The following is a 16631-nucleotide window of genomic DNA, read 5'->3' on the forward strand; positions in this document are numbered from 1 at the left end:
TTAGATTTAGTTGAATTTCACCATTAATTAGGCAGCCGCACTGCAGGGAGCCTTTGAAATCTGAGAAAATGGGAAAAATCATCTGAAGCACGTTTTTTAAACCTAACTTCAATAAATCTTGACGCGGCCCAGAATTCAGAGTACCTCACTCCCCTCCCAGGCGGCTGAGGGTAAGGGTCTCCAGGCCTGGGCTGGAGTTGTAGTTAGACGTAAGGGGCGATTCCCCCGTCGGCTGAAGGCTCAGCCCGGGCCAAGCCACTGCCTCTCCAGAGGCTCTCAGAAGACCCTCTCTGGGCGGCCAGGTCTGTCCCACGGCCGACCTCGCCTCCTCTCAAACCTATTAGATAAAGGGGATCCCCCGCTGTGAAGTGCTCCTGTCAGGGGCGCCGTCCACGCCGGCTCACACATTTCTAGCGCCTGCGACCGCCCGCCCGGAACCCGCCCTCGGCCCCTGCGCACCCCCAAGTCAGCCCTCCGCCCAGAAAGCCAGCTTTCCTCTAAGTTTGCCATGCAAGCAGCAAGTTGTGCCCACGTCCGGCGGGGATCGCAGCCCGGTCCCCACCCCCCAGCTCGGAGGAGGCCCCGGCACAACCCCCCGGCGCAGCCCCTGCATTAATGAGCGCGAGAACTGACCGAGGTCTGTTAATACTGGCCTCTCCCCCTCCCCCTATACCATTCAAACATTTAAGATCACGGTTGAGGATACAGACTTTTTCTCATTTGGCTCTTGTTGGGAGGGGAGGCCTGAAATAAACTCTCCGGATTATAAGGGGGAGGGGGCGAACAGAGAAGGGGATACTGTGTCACCAATATGTTCCCTAGTAATTCTGCTGCTTTAATTACAGAATAATCGAGGACCGCACTCACTCGCCAGAGAGTTTAAAAGAGGGTTTTCTGCCTGCAGATGGAATGGCCTTTAGCCGCCCCCCCCTTTTTTTTTTCTTTTTGGTAACCAATGTGTTTTCTATTACCCGGCCCTGCCGTGCCTGGCAGCCCGGCGCTCGCGGTGCAATGGGAGACGCCATGTTGGCTCAGCTCATAGGACCAAGTCAAAAGCGAGCTTCGAGGCAGAGTTTCACACGCTCGAGCTCCCCCTGACCGCCCCCCGCCCGTCGCCGCTTAATGCACATCCCAGGAGTGCAGCTCTGCGCGCCCGGCACCCCGGACTTTCCGGGGGCGCGGGCGGAATTCCGCCGCACGTAAGTGGGGGGCGGGGGCTGGGGGGGCAGGCACTTCTCAGCAGCTGCTGCCAACTCCAGGCTCCCGTCCCCGCAGCCGGCCGGATGCTAACCCAGCGGTCTCCGCGGAACCAGCCCCGGACGTCGCCCGCTAACTTTGAGCCCCAGTCCCTGGCGGCCCAGAGAGAACTCTTGGTGAAAGGCCGAGGCAGGACGACCGCGAGCCGAGCGAACAGGCTAGAATTCACCGTCCCCCCACCCCAGCTTAGTCTTCCCCCAGGTTTGTTTGAAAGTGTCGAGAAGCAGGGACCGACCCTCTCCCTCTCTCTCTCTCTCTCTCTCCCTCCTCAGACTATTGTTGCATCTCGCCTCTAACTGGGTTCTCTCACTCCCCCGAGCACCAACAGGAGGAGGGGGAGCGGGGTTGGGAAAAGAAATAAAGCGAGCTCAGATCAGATGGAGAAAAAAAAAAAAAAAACAGCAAGGAAAAAGAGACACTTAAAGGGAAAGAGTCGCCATGTTTAGCAGCTTTTTTAAAGATCTCGTCAATTTCACACAGAACGCACTCGCTGGGTCCCAGCCCTCGTCTTTTGTCCAATTCAGTCGCAGCAAAGATCTTTTGTTCTAACTCAGCGTGAAAAGAAAAACTTTCTTTAAATGCAATAAACTTAAACCAAACTCAAGACTCTAAACAGATCCTCCTCCGGCCACTCTAAACATATACAAGGGGTTTTGTTTTAACCGTTTGAAAAATTTTGGGTCCTGTTTTTCTGCCTCGCAGACCCCAAGCTCACTGCTGAAACTTAGAGAGAGTGAGAGAGAGATTTCCAACGTCTAGAACACATGCTTAAAGCATAATAAAACAGGGACTGTCTTTTGCTTTGAAAATCATAAATTATAATTTAATGCCAATAATAATTTACAACAAATGGCTGTTTACAATAAACTAACACAAAACAAACAAGGAAAAGGGCCTGTGTTTTACTTGTTAGAGAAACTTCACACACTCACATGGATAGCACTTGCAAGAGGAGAAAAAAAACAACCTACAAAACCTCGATCTAGAGGTCAGCGATGTTCTGCCATAAGAACATACTTATATTTATGTATGTATATATCTACAGAAAGAAGCTGAGGGTCAGATGGAGAGCTCCGCTCAAATGCACAAATCAGACAGATTTTTCTGGTCTACATGTATTGACTGGAACTGAGTGTCAAAGTTTAATACACTTTACAAAATGATCCCTTTTCTTTCACATCCCCTTACCCACCACCCCCTTTTAAAATCAAACCACGGCACGGGATAGTGGTGGGGCTGCTGCAAAGCCTCAATAGGAACAAAAATTGCAAAAGCTCCCACACACCGAGCTTCCTCTGAACCAGGAAAAGAGAAAGAGGAAAAGACTCCAAAACAAGATACTTCCAAATCCGCACACCCTGTAAAGTTTCCTTCTTTCTCTTTTTCTTTCTTTCTCTTCCTTTTCTTAATTTGGCTTTTAAGGACAAAGGATCCCAAGAGCAGTACAGACTGCATCTACACAATCTGAAATGTCAAAATGTCGACGTGTTTTTATGTACAGAACTCCAATGGAAAAGATTCCCTTGACCTGTGGTCATGCTCTCACAGAATGAACGGTACGGGGGGAGAGGGGAGGAAGGCCAACTGCAAGTTATCATATATACATTAAAAATAAACCCTTCAGCCGCTCTAAGCTATATCACTGAATTTGAAATCCTCTCAACAACCACACTAGATGAGAACCACAGAATATTTTTAAAAATCACACCTACTTAAGGAAAAACTCATTGCAAACAACTGCCTTCTATTTACAAGGCTGTGATAGCTTGCTTGAATGTCTTCTGCGTAACTGTCAGAAATGTACAAAACAGTATTTTTTCCTGATCATAAAATAGATACTGATCTCAAGATTTCTAATACTTCTCACAATACCTTCCCTAAGCAGGCACTTAAGTGTGACAAATATAAGGGCCTTTTTTTTCCTGGAAAATCCATTTTTAATTAAAAGAAGGATTAGGTGAATGGGGGTGGTTTACTATATCGGTATGGCACTTCCTAAACCATAGATAAACCATTAACTTCAGCTCCCCCCCCACACACACCCAAATTAAACAGGCAAATACACTAGTCTACCTTTGAACAAACTGGCTGAGGGGAGTAAACAAATAGAGCCCCCGGCCCAGCTCAGTGAGAGCTCACAGGGGCTTTTCGAAGGAAAGACAGTGAGTGGGGACAGCCAAACAGGTTTCAGATATCAAATAATATTTTAATTTCTGAATACTTTCAATTTTCCTTGGAATATAACACACAAAGACTCGACCAAACAGTTCAGTTATTATAACTTTTACAGTATACAGAAATGTTGCACTTAAAAAAAAAACCTTCAGTTTTTTTAAAACACAAACTGTAAACTCTAAGATACTGAATCAATCACGTTACCTATAAGTGCCAACAGTGTTATTTTGTCATGCTGATTTCAATGGTATTTTTTAAAAAGGGAAAATATCAACAATTATAATACAAAGGGTTTGCAAATATACAAACAGATATAGGATTTTCATAACAATTCAAGAAGTAAGCGGGACCCAATTCAAATTACAAAAGTTCACTTTTTATTCAAAACCTCAGCATGTGTCTTGGACACATTCCTTGGCTGCCAATAAATTCCACAGTTCATTCTCTTTCTTAAAATATTTTTAAAAAGCTAGGTTTGTCATGGTATCTTTTTTGGGGGGGTGGGCAGGGTAGGGGAAGTTAAGTGTTGTATGTGGTTCCTCCAGTTCTCAAATTAGAGCGCTCAACTTCACCTAAAATTTTTGGTCACCACTTGTAAGTGCGTTTCCATCATCCTTGAGTTGCCTTTTAAAGTTTTATGTCTTCCTATGATATTTTCATGGACTGAGTTTTAATTCTTGCAGAACATATATTTTAAGGATACACAGTTTTTAAGAAGCCAAGATTATATCAAAACTTATTATAGAACCACAGAATAAACTGGTTTGGAACCAGAAAAGTACAAAAAAGAACAGCTAGAGGTACATAGACACAGGACAATTAATAATTTGGAAAAAAAAAGACTTACTTTCTCCATTCTGCTAATTTTCTCCCAATCTCCTTAAATGCACTTTTAGCAATATTTTTCCAAAATTTACCAAAAAAAGAAAAAGACTAATTTCCTTTTTATACAAAAATGATAAGTAGCAAGTTGTTCTGACCAACACAGGAGTTTTTTTTAATGCATTCTGTAAAAGTTCATTTAACAGTCTTTTTTTTTGGAAATTCACAGTCCATTAAATTCTTCCCCTCTCTTCTTTTAGCAAACTTGTAACATCCTTTTATATCCTTTCTTAATAGAAGGAATTTAAGCAAACAAACCAGTCTTTTGCCTTTTCTTTCTCTCTGTTTCACTCCCCCTTCTTATCTTGATTTATTTATTTATTGAATTGCCATATACGGCCAGTTAAAACTGCTGCCGGACAGTAACATATCCCGGATGAGGGTTTCGATGGGGGTTTTACCTACCAAACGGACGAAAAACAATTGCTCTATGACTGAGGAGGAGACCGTGCGGAGGGAAGGGAGGCGAAGCAAAAGCTTTCCGAATCGCGTTGGTTGGTTGGGGTACTGGCTCCTAACGTATTCTTCCAAAGCACACTGGGACTTTTCCTGCAAGCTTTCCACATGGGCTACATCAGAGAGACCACAGGCATCTGGAAGAAAGTTTAAAAAAAAAAAAAAAGAAGAAGACGAAGAATTCAGTCATCAGATTAAGAGGTCTGAAATGGGTCACATGAGGTGTGTGTACAGTGCTCTGTCAAACTGCCCCAACCGGAGTTGGAGCAAATGCCTACATACTGAAAACTGGGGTGGGGTGGGGGGTTTGGGGGGGCGGGGACCGCAAGAGATGGTCCTGGGGTATTTGCTTAAAAATAAAACACAGCTCAATGCGTTGCAGGCTTTCCCTGTCCGAGTCCTCAGGCTTGGTCACTGGGAGGCCTAAGCAAAGTGCATTGGGTAAATCTGGCCCAGGTCTGTAAACAGACAGACAAACAGATGAAACCAAAACTGCCAATGCTCCGCCCCCTCCTCCTCTGTAAAGAATAGTTTGGCTTATAATTATATAGTTGCGGGGGGGGGGGGCAACAACCTGGCCCAACCCCGGGTAATGGCGCCCACGACCCAGCCTCAGATTCTCCCCAAAGAGGGCGACTCATTTTTCTCCAGTCTTTGAAACTGATTTAAGTGGCCCTTTAAAACTGATCTTGTCAGTTTAGCCTATTGAAGGGCAGCCATGCAAACTGTGATCTCTCTGTTCATTTGAGCTGTTTCTTTTCCCTCCTTTTCTTCTCTCTCCCTTTTTCTCCTACCACCCGCCCCTTATTTTTTTTTTTTTTAAACCCAGGTCCCTCCAAGAAGAGACCCCTCCCCGTTATCTTCAGGAAAACACTTTTCTTTTTCGGATACGTGAAAATACAATAAGTGCCTTTGAAATGAGAGGCTTCTCAGTGAAGGCGGTGCAGGTTGTGACCTGACCTTTGGGGGCTCCCCAGGCAAGACGAGGGCTAACACATGCATACTGTGAATTCTTAGAGCAGATATTCAAAAAGAGCTGCCACCACGTCCACCCCAAGAAACAGAACACACAATCTCCTCATGTGTGGATCTAGGACTTTGCATGTATACAGAATGCATTGGTGTCTGTGATCAGGAATTAAAAGATCTGTTTGCATAGGACTCCTTCTTACAGCGGACTGCCTCAGAATCAGATAACAGGAACCTTTATCTCTTTGTGAGGTGATTTGCATTCTCCACACAGGCCTCTACATTTTGCAAATAGTAATAAATTAAACTGTTACGACAGTATCAGGCATTTCTTTCCTTGGAAGACCAAGGGTAAGTCGAAGAGCTAACAAGGATATCAAGAAATGAACCACCACCCAGATGGTCTGGGAACTTGGGCTGGGTTAGGATTTTGGGAAGGGGTGAAGGTGGCTATAGGCTAGGGGAAGATCCTGCCTATACCTCTGCATCAGGTGAATGTTCTAGTTATGACAGGTCCCCCGAGAAAAATAATCCAGATCCAAGCCTCTGCATACAGCTCTTCCTTGCCCAGACACTGTCCTTTAATTGATTACCTAAGGACTTTCAAAGGCAGAATTTGGGGTGGCAGTGGAGGCGGTGGATTTTATGTGAAGAGCAGTAATATGTAAAAGACAGTGGGTTAAGGATTCAGAACCTGCAATAGATTCAGCTAATGACTTGGGCCCCCAGAATTCCTTGGAACAGTAAGGAAGAGACTGTGGATCTTTTTGTCTGCACAGGAATTCCACAGCTCTCCTCGTGTCCTGATTACAACCTGCAAAACCTGGAGTGGGTGACTAGGTTCCAAGCCCTACCCAAGTCCAGATGTTTGTTATCCTGAACTGGGAACCCCTTCCCCTCTCAGCCGTGACAAAGGGATCAGCTGACAACTTAGAACAGGAATGTGGAAGGGGTGATTTCCACCCACCTGGGCTCTGCTGAACTCAGCCTGGAGGCAGCCAAAAGGCTCAGGTGTAGCCCAAAGTGGTAAGCCAGACACCTTCAACAATCGTTTGGCCTCAAGAGTTAATTAATATTAGGTCTATTACTCACACAGGTTAAACTACCTGCAAACTAATTAGATTTCATAATGCAGTCAATGATGGTTTTATATCTCCAGCAATACTCATACCCAGCCCAAGTTGGCATACACTTTGGGTTGTTTGAAAATTGCCTTAATTGTTTGCCTGGGCAGGGGAAGCGAGAGGCCAGAGTCTTCAACCCCCTACAGGCATTCTGAAGAGTTATGATGGCCCCTTTCTTCCTCTTGCCCCTTTCTGACAGCTCTTTCCCCTCTCCTGGCAGTCTGCATTGTTTTAATAAAAATATGATTTTGAAAATTGCTGCCCTCAGGTTGGATGGGCCTGGAGCTCCAACTCCTACTGAATTAGCAGGCAAACTTTTCCCCTGCAGGGGCAAACTTTCCCCTGCAGGGATGATACCAGGACTGCTCCAGTGCCTAGAGGCATCTTCTAGAGGCTCAGCCAGGGTGACAGAGAAAGCCATGGGGTAGAGGAGATTCCACAGGCTCATCTGGCCCAGAGGGCCTGAGCTAAGAGAAGGAACAGAAGCATGCATCCTAGTCTGGTGGGAGGGGAACAGGCCTGAGAGGCTTCCCCATGGCCTATTTTGAGAGTCTGTGTCTGAAGCATCCTTCTTGCAACCCAGCCTTCCTCTCCTCTCCCCTCTCCCCAGGACAAGCCTGGTGGGGCCCCAACAGCTATGCAAAGTTCCCATTCCAAGTTGCACAGACAGTTTGGCTTTTTAAGGAGGAGGCTGGGCTAGTTCTGGGGGCTCCGAAGAGTTTAGACCCTAACTCTGAGCTAGGAGCGCTTGGGCATGAGAGGGCAGGGCTCCTTCCTACCTGAGGTGAACAGGACTATGGCCTTGAGGCAGCTGTACTCAGCGGAGTCGACGTGCAGCGCTTTGAGCTTCTCCACTTGCTCTTGGAAGATCCGTATGTGGTCCATAAAGGCGACCACCCGGTCGGCGGACATGGGCGAGGCGTGTAGGCCAGCGGCGGCCAGTAGCGGGGCGACGTGGAGGGGCATGGAGCACTGTGCCGCGTTCAGCACGAACAGCTCGCTCCAGGTGAGGCGAAGCAGGGCCACCTGGTCGGTGATTTGCAGGTCAGGGAAGAAGGGGATGTTCCGGGCCCACTCGACGGCGCTGAAGAGCATCCGCGCGGCCAGTTCGCAAATGTTCTCGATGCCCATGATGTTGTTGGGCTGCATGCACTGGCTGCCGAAGCGCGACGTTGGGTAGGGTTCGGCGCGCAGCAGCAGAGAAATATATCCGGACAGGTACGAGTGGCAGTTGAGGGGGTCCCCGTTGGTCAGCGCAAACTGCCCGTGGGTCGGCTGGGTGGGCGGCATCCTGCCCCTCTGCACCGCTGCAGGGAGGAAAGGAGACACTCCGCAGTTAATGACCAGCTTCGTTCCCCTGCTCCCCCGGCAGGGTCTGCCCCAGCCCGACCCCCACCTGACCCAGACCCCGCGGGGCGCAGGAACAGGCAGGCCTGCCCCTCTCACCAGCGCGCTAGGGCCACAGACCTGGGAGTCGCCGGGAGCCCGGCTGCACTCCTCTCAAATCACCACCCAGGCAAGCTCTGGCGGCCAGGGCGGCACACTGGCCTCGGAGGCCCACTCCGGGCTGGGCGGCCGAGGACCCAGAATTGGCCGCTTTGCCTCGCGCTCCCCGGCACGATGGGAGGGATGGAGCATTCTGGGGGCATCTTTCTTCCTTACTGCTAAACGGCTGATATTTTTTATTGATTGGAGGAGAGGGAGCGGGAGGGGCGAGGCTGGGGGGAGGGTGAGACGCTTTTGCAAAAGACACCAAGCTGCACCCCGGACGGCCTGTGGCCACCCCGGAACCGCTTTCCCCCAACGCCGCAACCCCAGTCCCGCGGGCCACCCCCGGTGACAGACAAGCTGAGAGCCGAGGTCTGGCGGCAGCCTAATCGGTGTGCTCGGAGGAAGAGAGACGGAGGGAGAGGGCGGAGAGACAGGCCGGCCGAGGCGAGAGGAAGCCGGGGAGAGGCGGGGAGCGGGCGGCCGGCGCAGCCCGGGGAGGGCCGGGGAAAGCCGGCCAGGCTCGGGCAAGAGCTGTTATCTGACGCCGGACGGGGAGAGTCGCTCTCGCAGAAACACAAAGAAGCCGCGGCGTTCGCTCGCCCCAACCCGGAGCCCGCGCCCGGCGCCGAGCGCGCCATTGGCCGAGCATGGCTTGCGGCGCTCGGCGAATTTCATATCACAAAGACCCAACTCGCGCAGAGCGAAAGCAGCCGCCCAGGGCCCCTCGCCCACCCTTCCCCTACTCCCTATCGCGCTCTCCTCCTTTCAAAAGTGAAAGGAAAAAAGAAAACAGAAGGTTTTTTTTTTTTTTTTCCAGCCGAATGTTAATCCACGGAGGGTCACATGAGTGCTGCCCGGGCGGCAGCGTTAATACGGCGAAGTGCGTAAAATTGCCATTTGTAATTTGAACCTCCTGTACAAAAGTACAATCTCAGGTTGTTGGGGGTTCTTTTTCTTTGTTTTTTTTTTTTGAGTGGGTGGGGGCTGGGGAGAGGGGTGGGGAGGAGGGACATGTGTTGAACATGCAGGAAAAACTAGGAGAGAGAAAAAAACTGAGAGGAAAGAGAGAGAAGTAAACCAGGCTTTAAAACAACAACAACAACAACAAACAACACCCCATCACTTGCAGAAAGGCGAACTCGAATGAACTGGCAGTCAATGCAAAGAAAATTAAAAGAGCCCGAAGAGAGAGTAGAAGAGGAAATCAGTCGGCCAAAGCATGCGGATTTGGGGATCTGGGTTCCAATGCAGAACTTGCTTCTAGTATAAAACCCCTTTCAGCTGCAATACGAAGAGAAGAGCTTGGGGCTTCCGTGTCCTTACCCAGAGCAGGCTAGCCAAACGCACCCAGGGCCCCGGGACCCCAGGCGAGGGGGGTAGAAATGAGAGGCCGATACCTTCCCGTCTCATGCCCACTTTGAGGCACTTTTTGAGGCGGCAGTACTGGCACTGGTTGCGGTGGTGCTGGTCGATGGGACAGTTCCGGTTGGCGCGGCACGTGTAGCTCAGGTTCCTCCGCACGCTGCGCTTGAAGAAGCTCTTGCAGCCCTCGCACGTGAACTGGCCGTAGTGCTTGCCGCTCGACTTGTCCCCGCACACCACGCACTCGATGTGCTGCTGCTGCTGCTGCTTGTCGCCGGCCGGACCGCCAGGGCCGCCCTGGCCGCCGGCCGCCGTCTGGGCCGGCGTGCTGGCCGGGCCCCCTTGGCCAGGCGTCTGTGGCGTGTGCGGGGCGCCGGGCGGCGGGCCGGGCACGGGCGGCGCCTGCGAGGCCTGGCTGCCCTGAGAGCCGGGCACCTCGTCCTGGGGGTCGCGCCACGTGCTGACTACCATTGCCATATCTATGGGGGCCGCGTCCGGACTTCCTGCTCCCCTGGCTGCTGGCGGCGGCGGCTCCCGGGTCTCGGGCTCCGGCGCGCCGCCTTTTGTGTGTGCAAGGGTGCGAGAGGGCGCCCCGGGTGGCTCGGGGTCTGGTTGGTTGAGGTTGGTTAGTTTTTCCTTTTTTGTTTCTGCTTTGCAAAGTTTTGTCGATTGCTTGTCTGGCCCGGTGTGTTTGTTTTGTTTGTTTCTCTCGGCTCAGCTTTGTTGCTTTCGGGGGGCTTTCCGCCGGGAGGGGAGGGGATGGGGCCGGGGGAGAGCAAGTGGGAGCGGAACGTGGAGAGAGAGGGAGGGGAGGGAGAGCTGCAAGTCGATTGTCTGGCTTCAAGACAGAAGTAGGAGGCAAAAAAAAAAAAAAAAAAATCTCTCCAAAGATCTCCCTCGCTCTCACTCTCTCCCTCCCTCTCTCGTTCACTCTCTCGCTCTCAGAGCTGGTGTGCAGCCGAGGAGTTGGAGGAGGAGGAGGAAGAGGAGGAGGAGGAGGAGAGGCGACTGTCCGGGGGCCAAGTCCAGGGCAGCCCACAGTCAGCCATTCAGGAAAGCCATCGAAATCAGGAGGACTAGGAGAGCAGAGGCGCCGGTCTCGGGCGCACCCAGAGAGCCAGGCAGGCCGGGGCGGAGGCCGGCGGCCCGCGGAGTGGCCGGAGCGCTGCCCGGGTCCGGGGGAATCAGCATGAAAGTGGTCCGCGTCGGGCGCTGCGCGGCGTCGTCCTGGCGCTGGGCCGCCGCCGCCGCCTGCCACAGGCGCCCGGCGCGCGCCTCGCTTGCTCCGGCCGCCGCCGCCCGCTTTCGCCGGATAGAGGCCGCTCGCCGCTCCCTGCGGGCCGCCTGGGCCGCCGCCGCCGCTGGAGCCGCCGCCGCCGCCGCCGAAGCCGCCGGGTCGGGCCCGGAGCCGCCGCGTCTAGCGCCGCCGCCGCCGCTGAAGCCGCTGCTGCCGCTGCTGCCGCCGCCGGAGCCGCTGCTGCTGCTGCTGCCGCCGCCGCCGCCTCACACACATAGGGAAAGAGTCAACTCGCCGGCGGCGGGGGAGAAATGATAAAAGAGAGAGAGGAGGGCAGATCACCACCTAGAAGCACATCCTTCGTGCGCAGAGGGGGGAGGAAAAGACGGAGAGAAAGAATGAAAGAGGGGAAAAAAGGCAGCACGGCACCCGGAGAAAGAAGACAACTCGGGGAGAGGAGGAGGAGGAGAAGAAAACACACGCGCGCACGCACACACACACCGCGGAGAGAAAAGAACAGAGAATCAAAGTGATCAAATATGCTAAAAAGGGGGGCGCGGGAGGGAATGCGATTTATAGGCGCCGGGGCTGGCAGAAGTGGCTTCTCCGCGATCAGCTCACTGAGCTCTCTATATAGTGAACTTTGACACGACTGCTGCAACTTAGCGCACGTTGCCATGGCGACGGCGCGCCTTATAAGGCAGCAGCCGGGGTTGGCCTGGCCAGGCGCGCGCGCACCGCCCCCTCGCCGTCATTGGCCGGAGCGCGGCGGCCCCGCCATGGCGGCTGCGGGCTCAGCCTGGTCCTAGCGCGAGCGGTGTCGCGGCCCGGGCGCGGGGGGCGAGGGGGGCGAGGGGGGCGGGGAGGGGGCGGCTGTGCCGCTGCCACTGCCAAGTGGGGGATGGGCCCACACTGGCCCCGGGCGCGCGGCCACGGCTCTCTCCGCACCCCGCACCCGAGGTTTCCGCCCCAGAGGGGAGAAGACCGCGGCGCGCACACACAACGCCTCTTAAAGGCTCCGCGAGAGGCTTTGGATGGAATCGAGGACTTCGACTCTCGCAACTTGGCGATGCCACCAAATCCGTCGTTCGCGCACCACCCGGGACTACCAGCGCATCTTTATGCCCACACTACCAGAGAAAGAGAAAAGTTCCCCGGTTTCTTTGCAGAGGGGTAGTGGGTGAGGATGGGAGGGTGCCTCGAGCGGAGCTTGCACGCATTTTCCAAACGAAACATTTGGTCAAATCCGGGTGATGGTAGACCCTTCCCTTAGTCTACTCTGATCACTTGCTTGATTTGGTGGCTATTTATTTTTTTTCTTCCATCCTTCCTTTCTTCCTTTTTCTTTCTTTCTTTCTTTCTTTCTTTCTTTCTTTCTTTCTTTCTTTCTTTCTTTCTTTCTTTCTTTCTTTCTTTCTCTTTCGATTTTTTAGAGAAAAGGAGCCGTTCAGTGGCTGTGTTTTCTTTGTAGGGTAAACATTTCACAGGAATGTGGCCTGACATTTTAACTGCTCAAATAAAGCATCTCGGATGCTGAGAAGCAGAAATAGACTTCATCTCATTGTCATGATGCAATTAAAATCAATTTTCTTCAACTTTATCCTTTCTTGTTAGTTTCAGCTAACTCCCAAGCCCACGTCCTGCCACACACCCAGTCGTGGTGAGAGGTGAAAAGACCTTTCTGCCCGCTGATGGACAAGCGGAGGCAGCCTCCCAGCGTCCCCTGTGCATACCCTCTGTACACACATGTAAGCGCACATATATCAGATGCGCATTTGTCAATGTACACAGACAAAGGCTTCAGCGACTCTGCTTCTAGGTAATAGAACAGTTGAGTACGACTTCATTGTTCCTCAAGTTCCTTTTAAGCATTCATACAGTCATTAAAACACACCCAGAGATTCTGCCCCAAATTGGGAATAATAACAAGTACAACTCACAGGAATCACGCACAAGCCATATTCTTCCTCAAGAGATTCACTGCAATGAGAACAACTTCATCTCCTGTGCCATTCTGCTCAATGTGCTAAAATCATCAAGCCAGTTATGTCTCTGAATTCCAGGGCTTTTGGTTTTAAACATCAAACATCTAGAATTGCCCCCCAGAACACACTGTATTCCAGATCAGTAACCTGTCTGTTGGATTTTGACCAGTTAGTGGATTATGATTATTCAAAATTTATAGAACAAAACTGTGACTCCATCATACACTCTTTGCACCAAGAAAAAACTGTGGACTGGTAATCCAACCAGGTTTATGAACAATTAAGATATTTTACACAAAACACGTTGAGCTTCAGGAAACATGAACACACATAAAGAGTAAATTAATGACCATAGGAAAGCATCCTTGATAGTTTAAAAAATCGGAGTGATTAAAAAAAAACCATACATATAACTGACGTGTAGATTGTACTTTGCACTCAATACCCTTTACACACATGGGGAGAATACGAGGTAGGAACTAAATGAAGATGTAGGCAGATAAGCACTAGTTTATAGGGAAGGAAAGATTCTCCTTATGCTTCATTCTTGAAACCTCCTTAGCCCTCACCCTTCCTCCGCTGACATCACATATTTCACTAAAGCTGCAGGTGCTGGGATTATTTGGAAGTTGTTAAAAAAAAAAAAGAACTATAGTGGACACTGAGCTATCATAAAACTGGTGTGTAATGAGATTGCCATAGAGCAAAGCCAGGCAGAAATTTTCAGGTTGATTAGAGACACAATATAACTTTCTCCTAAAGAGGACAAGAAATATGGAAAAGAAATCATTTCGGAGAAGGCTGTGCTTTTTTTTTTTTTTTTTTTTTACTCTTTTTCTTTTCAACCTCTATGATGTGAGGAATTTCCTAATACTACAAATGTCAGTAGATTAGGGGCAAACTCAGCAGAGGTGTGGTAGGGCTGGGGTTGAGACAGAAAATCTAATGGGCATCCCCATCTCAATTTAATAGAAGATAAGAATAATTGATTATAAGGAAATCCTAAACTCGCCTCTTGGGTGCAGATACTTCCATGGCAAGATCACCTTTTACAAACATGCAGTAGGAAATTTTTGAGGAAGAAGAGCTTCTCCAGGACACTTTGAGATTTTTGGTATTTGAAGTACGCTCTGATGGCTTCAGATTTAAAATGAAGGATTTCCCAACCATCTCCTACAGCTCTGGATCCTGCTAGGCATACAACCACAGGGCTGCCAATAAGTCAGAGGTGTTTTACTCTGTATTTTAGGACTCATTCAGTTATGGGGGTGCTATTAAAAAGCCAAAAACAAAAAACAAATAAAAAAGACCATTTCAATTGTAGTTAATTTATTGTATAGAAGAAGAGAGGAGACTTCAGACTGAGAAGAAAAACAAGGAGAAAATATTTTAAAATGTCTTCTTCTGAGATGCTCATATTCCTTGATTAAAACAGCTCTAAGGCTAAAAGATAAATATCAATATGTTGTTACTGTTTTTTTTTTTTTTGGTTTTTTTTAGAAAATCCAGCCCAGTCTTTTATTGTAGATGTAAATTTATTTTAATGAGAAGAATGGCAAGCTTTAACTTGGCCGGAGAAAGTTGAAAAAACATTTGTTTTACTGTAGGGGGAAAAAAAGCCACCCAGGAATATGATTTTCTTCCAGAAAGTGGCTGTAATTCTCCACAAATTAAATCATAATATGAATACAGACCCCAGCAAATGTCGAGATTAACTCTGAACTCAGTAGAAACCAGTTCTGTCCACCAGGATTCATTGAATTCCTCCTTCCCCTCAATCTAGTCCGTGTGTGTTTTTCTCTTCCACCACACTGGAGCTCCATGAATAGAGAAAGGGGCTTCCATTGTGTCTCTCTGAACTTCCAAGTCAATGCAATTTTTAACCACTGGCTTGTGGTACTTTGAAAATCACCAGGGGCTGTCAGAGTTGGGTCCTCTGAAAAATTTACAGTGCTAAATCAGAGCATATGCTGGGAGGGAAAAAATTGCTTAAGATTGGAGCAAGTACAGTATCTGTCTGCCCCCTAGTGTAAGAGTCCTCGCTGCCTAAAACGCAACTTTAAAAGAAAAGAGCTCTTAAAGGGAAACGACTTTGAGCTCACGTAGACATGGCAGAATGAAACTTCTGTACATTTTAATCTGAATAATTCTTCAGGGTTTAAAATTAACTGGCTCTGGCTTGGTTGGACCGGACTCCGATCTCGCCACCTCTGCGTTTCCTGAGTCACTGCCGGAGAGGTGATGATTTTTTTTTTTTTTCTGAACTGGGTTTATGTGCGTCCCCCTCACCCCCTCCTCTCTTTTTTCTTTCTCTGTCTCTGTCGTCTCTCTCGCTGGCTTTTTAAAAATGAAGAGCCGTTCCTTGAACGTTCTGGACAGAGCACAGAATTGCTTAAGTCAGCCCGACACGGTTGTAATAGACAGCAAAAAGGTAAACGTTTGCCTGAAATCCGCACGCCAGCTCCACTACCCCGCCCGATGGTGAGTACCCTTCTCGTTGCGATTCTCCTAGCTTAACCGAGCGCTCTCCTCCCCGAGCCGCGGCCGAGGGCGCCGGGCAGAGCTTTTCTCCCTCCCTGCCTGGCTGGATGTCAGTTGCACAAGGTTGCAAAATACAGCGCAGAGGCAGATCGAACAGTAAATTCTGACGCTTAGTGCGAGCCTAGCAGCTCCTTTGCTAGAAAACCGAGTCGTCTATTGCTTGGAAAAACACGCTTATAGGACTGGTTTTTAGTTTGCTCTAGCGAAGGAAATGAGTTTGAGGAGATGGGAGGCACCGCAGTCTTTACGCTTCGGTTTAATCATATTTTGGCAGCTTCGCAATTGTATTTTCCCCTTCTCCCCGCCCCCCACCACCTCTCCTACCGCACACATGTAATAAAATATGGCAAGGCATTGAATTGACTGTCCCCCCTTCCCCGAACACCTTAAACCACAGTCCTAGGCATTTCATACACGTTAGCAATCCGATTTTTTGAAAAACCCCAAGTCATCCCCAACCCCACACAGCACAAGGAGGAAAGTGAGAAAGGAGAGAGAGAGAGAGAAAAAAATACTGTAAGTAAACATACCAAAACCATATTTGCCTTGTTCAAGGTCCCAAACCGCTTGCATCTTCCTTCTAAACTGGAATAACTCTCCTTTAGTTTGGCGGGTGAAATAAATGCTTTGTTGGCCCCCTGAAAAGATGTGTCTTTGATAATTAAAGAGAATCTCCTCCTCGGTGTTTATCTAAGCGATTGTGCAAACTGATAAAAAGTAGGCACTAGCCTGCAGGGAAAAAGAGGAAAGGTGAAGGGAGAGATCTTCCACCTCAGGGAAGTGCTTCCCCATGTATTAGGCGCTCTCAGCCTTGGAAAGCCCTGCACAGTAACTTTAGAGAGACGAGGTTTCAGGGAGCTTTGTACATAGCTGCTGAGGAATGCAAGCCTCGCCTTTAAGAAAAAAAACCCCAAACCGTAGGTAGGAGATGTCTGGAGTGATCCTTGTCTCTCATCTCATTCCTTAGAAGGAAGAGTGCGTTGTTACACCTTGTTTGGGGCTGGAAAGACGAGACTTTAAAAACACCCGTCCAATTGAAAAAAATCTCCCAACTTAATGAGTTTAGTCGGAGGCTGGAGCTAACGGCTCAGCCTCAGCAGAAAACCGCCAACAACTATAGGCGATATTGCAGAGCAAAGACGACCCAAGGCA

The 16631-nt window shown here is 49.7% G+C and overlaps 1 protein-coding gene across 4 annotated transcripts; it reads right to left on the bottom strand.

The window, feature by feature from the left end:
* Positions 1 to 3442: 3442 nt before the first annotated feature.
* NR2F2 (nuclear receptor subfamily 2 group F member 2) lies at positions 3443 to 16119 on the bottom strand. Of its 4 annotated transcripts, none has more exons than XM_081228798.1 (3): positions 16010 to 16119; positions 7643 to 8170; positions 3443 to 4907 (listed from the first exon to the last, which is right to left on the bottom strand). In XM_081228798.1, the coding sequence occupies exons 1-3, from the start codon at positions 16050 to 16052 to the stop codon at positions 4633 to 4635; spliced, it is 846 nt and encodes a 281-aa protein (XP_081084924.1). In that variant the 5' UTR covers positions 16053 to 16119; the 3' UTR covers positions 3443 to 4632. The 4 variants fall into 4 exon arrangements, with proteins under 4 accessions (XP_081084924.1, XP_081084923.1, XP_081084925.1 ...); XM_081228797.1 differs by lacking the exon at positions 16010 to 16119 and adding an exon at positions 9752 to 10334; XM_081228799.1 differs by lacking the exon at positions 16010 to 16119 and adding an exon at positions 9678 to 9763.
* Between the last annotated feature and the right edge of the window lie 512 nt (positions 16120 to 16631).

Source organism: Mesoplodon bidens (genome assembly GCF_964165515.1).
Source record: "Mesoplodon bidens genome assembly, chromosome: 3".
NCBI lineage: Eukaryota > Metazoa > Chordata > Mammalia > Artiodactyla > Ziphiidae > Mesoplodon > Mesoplodon bidens.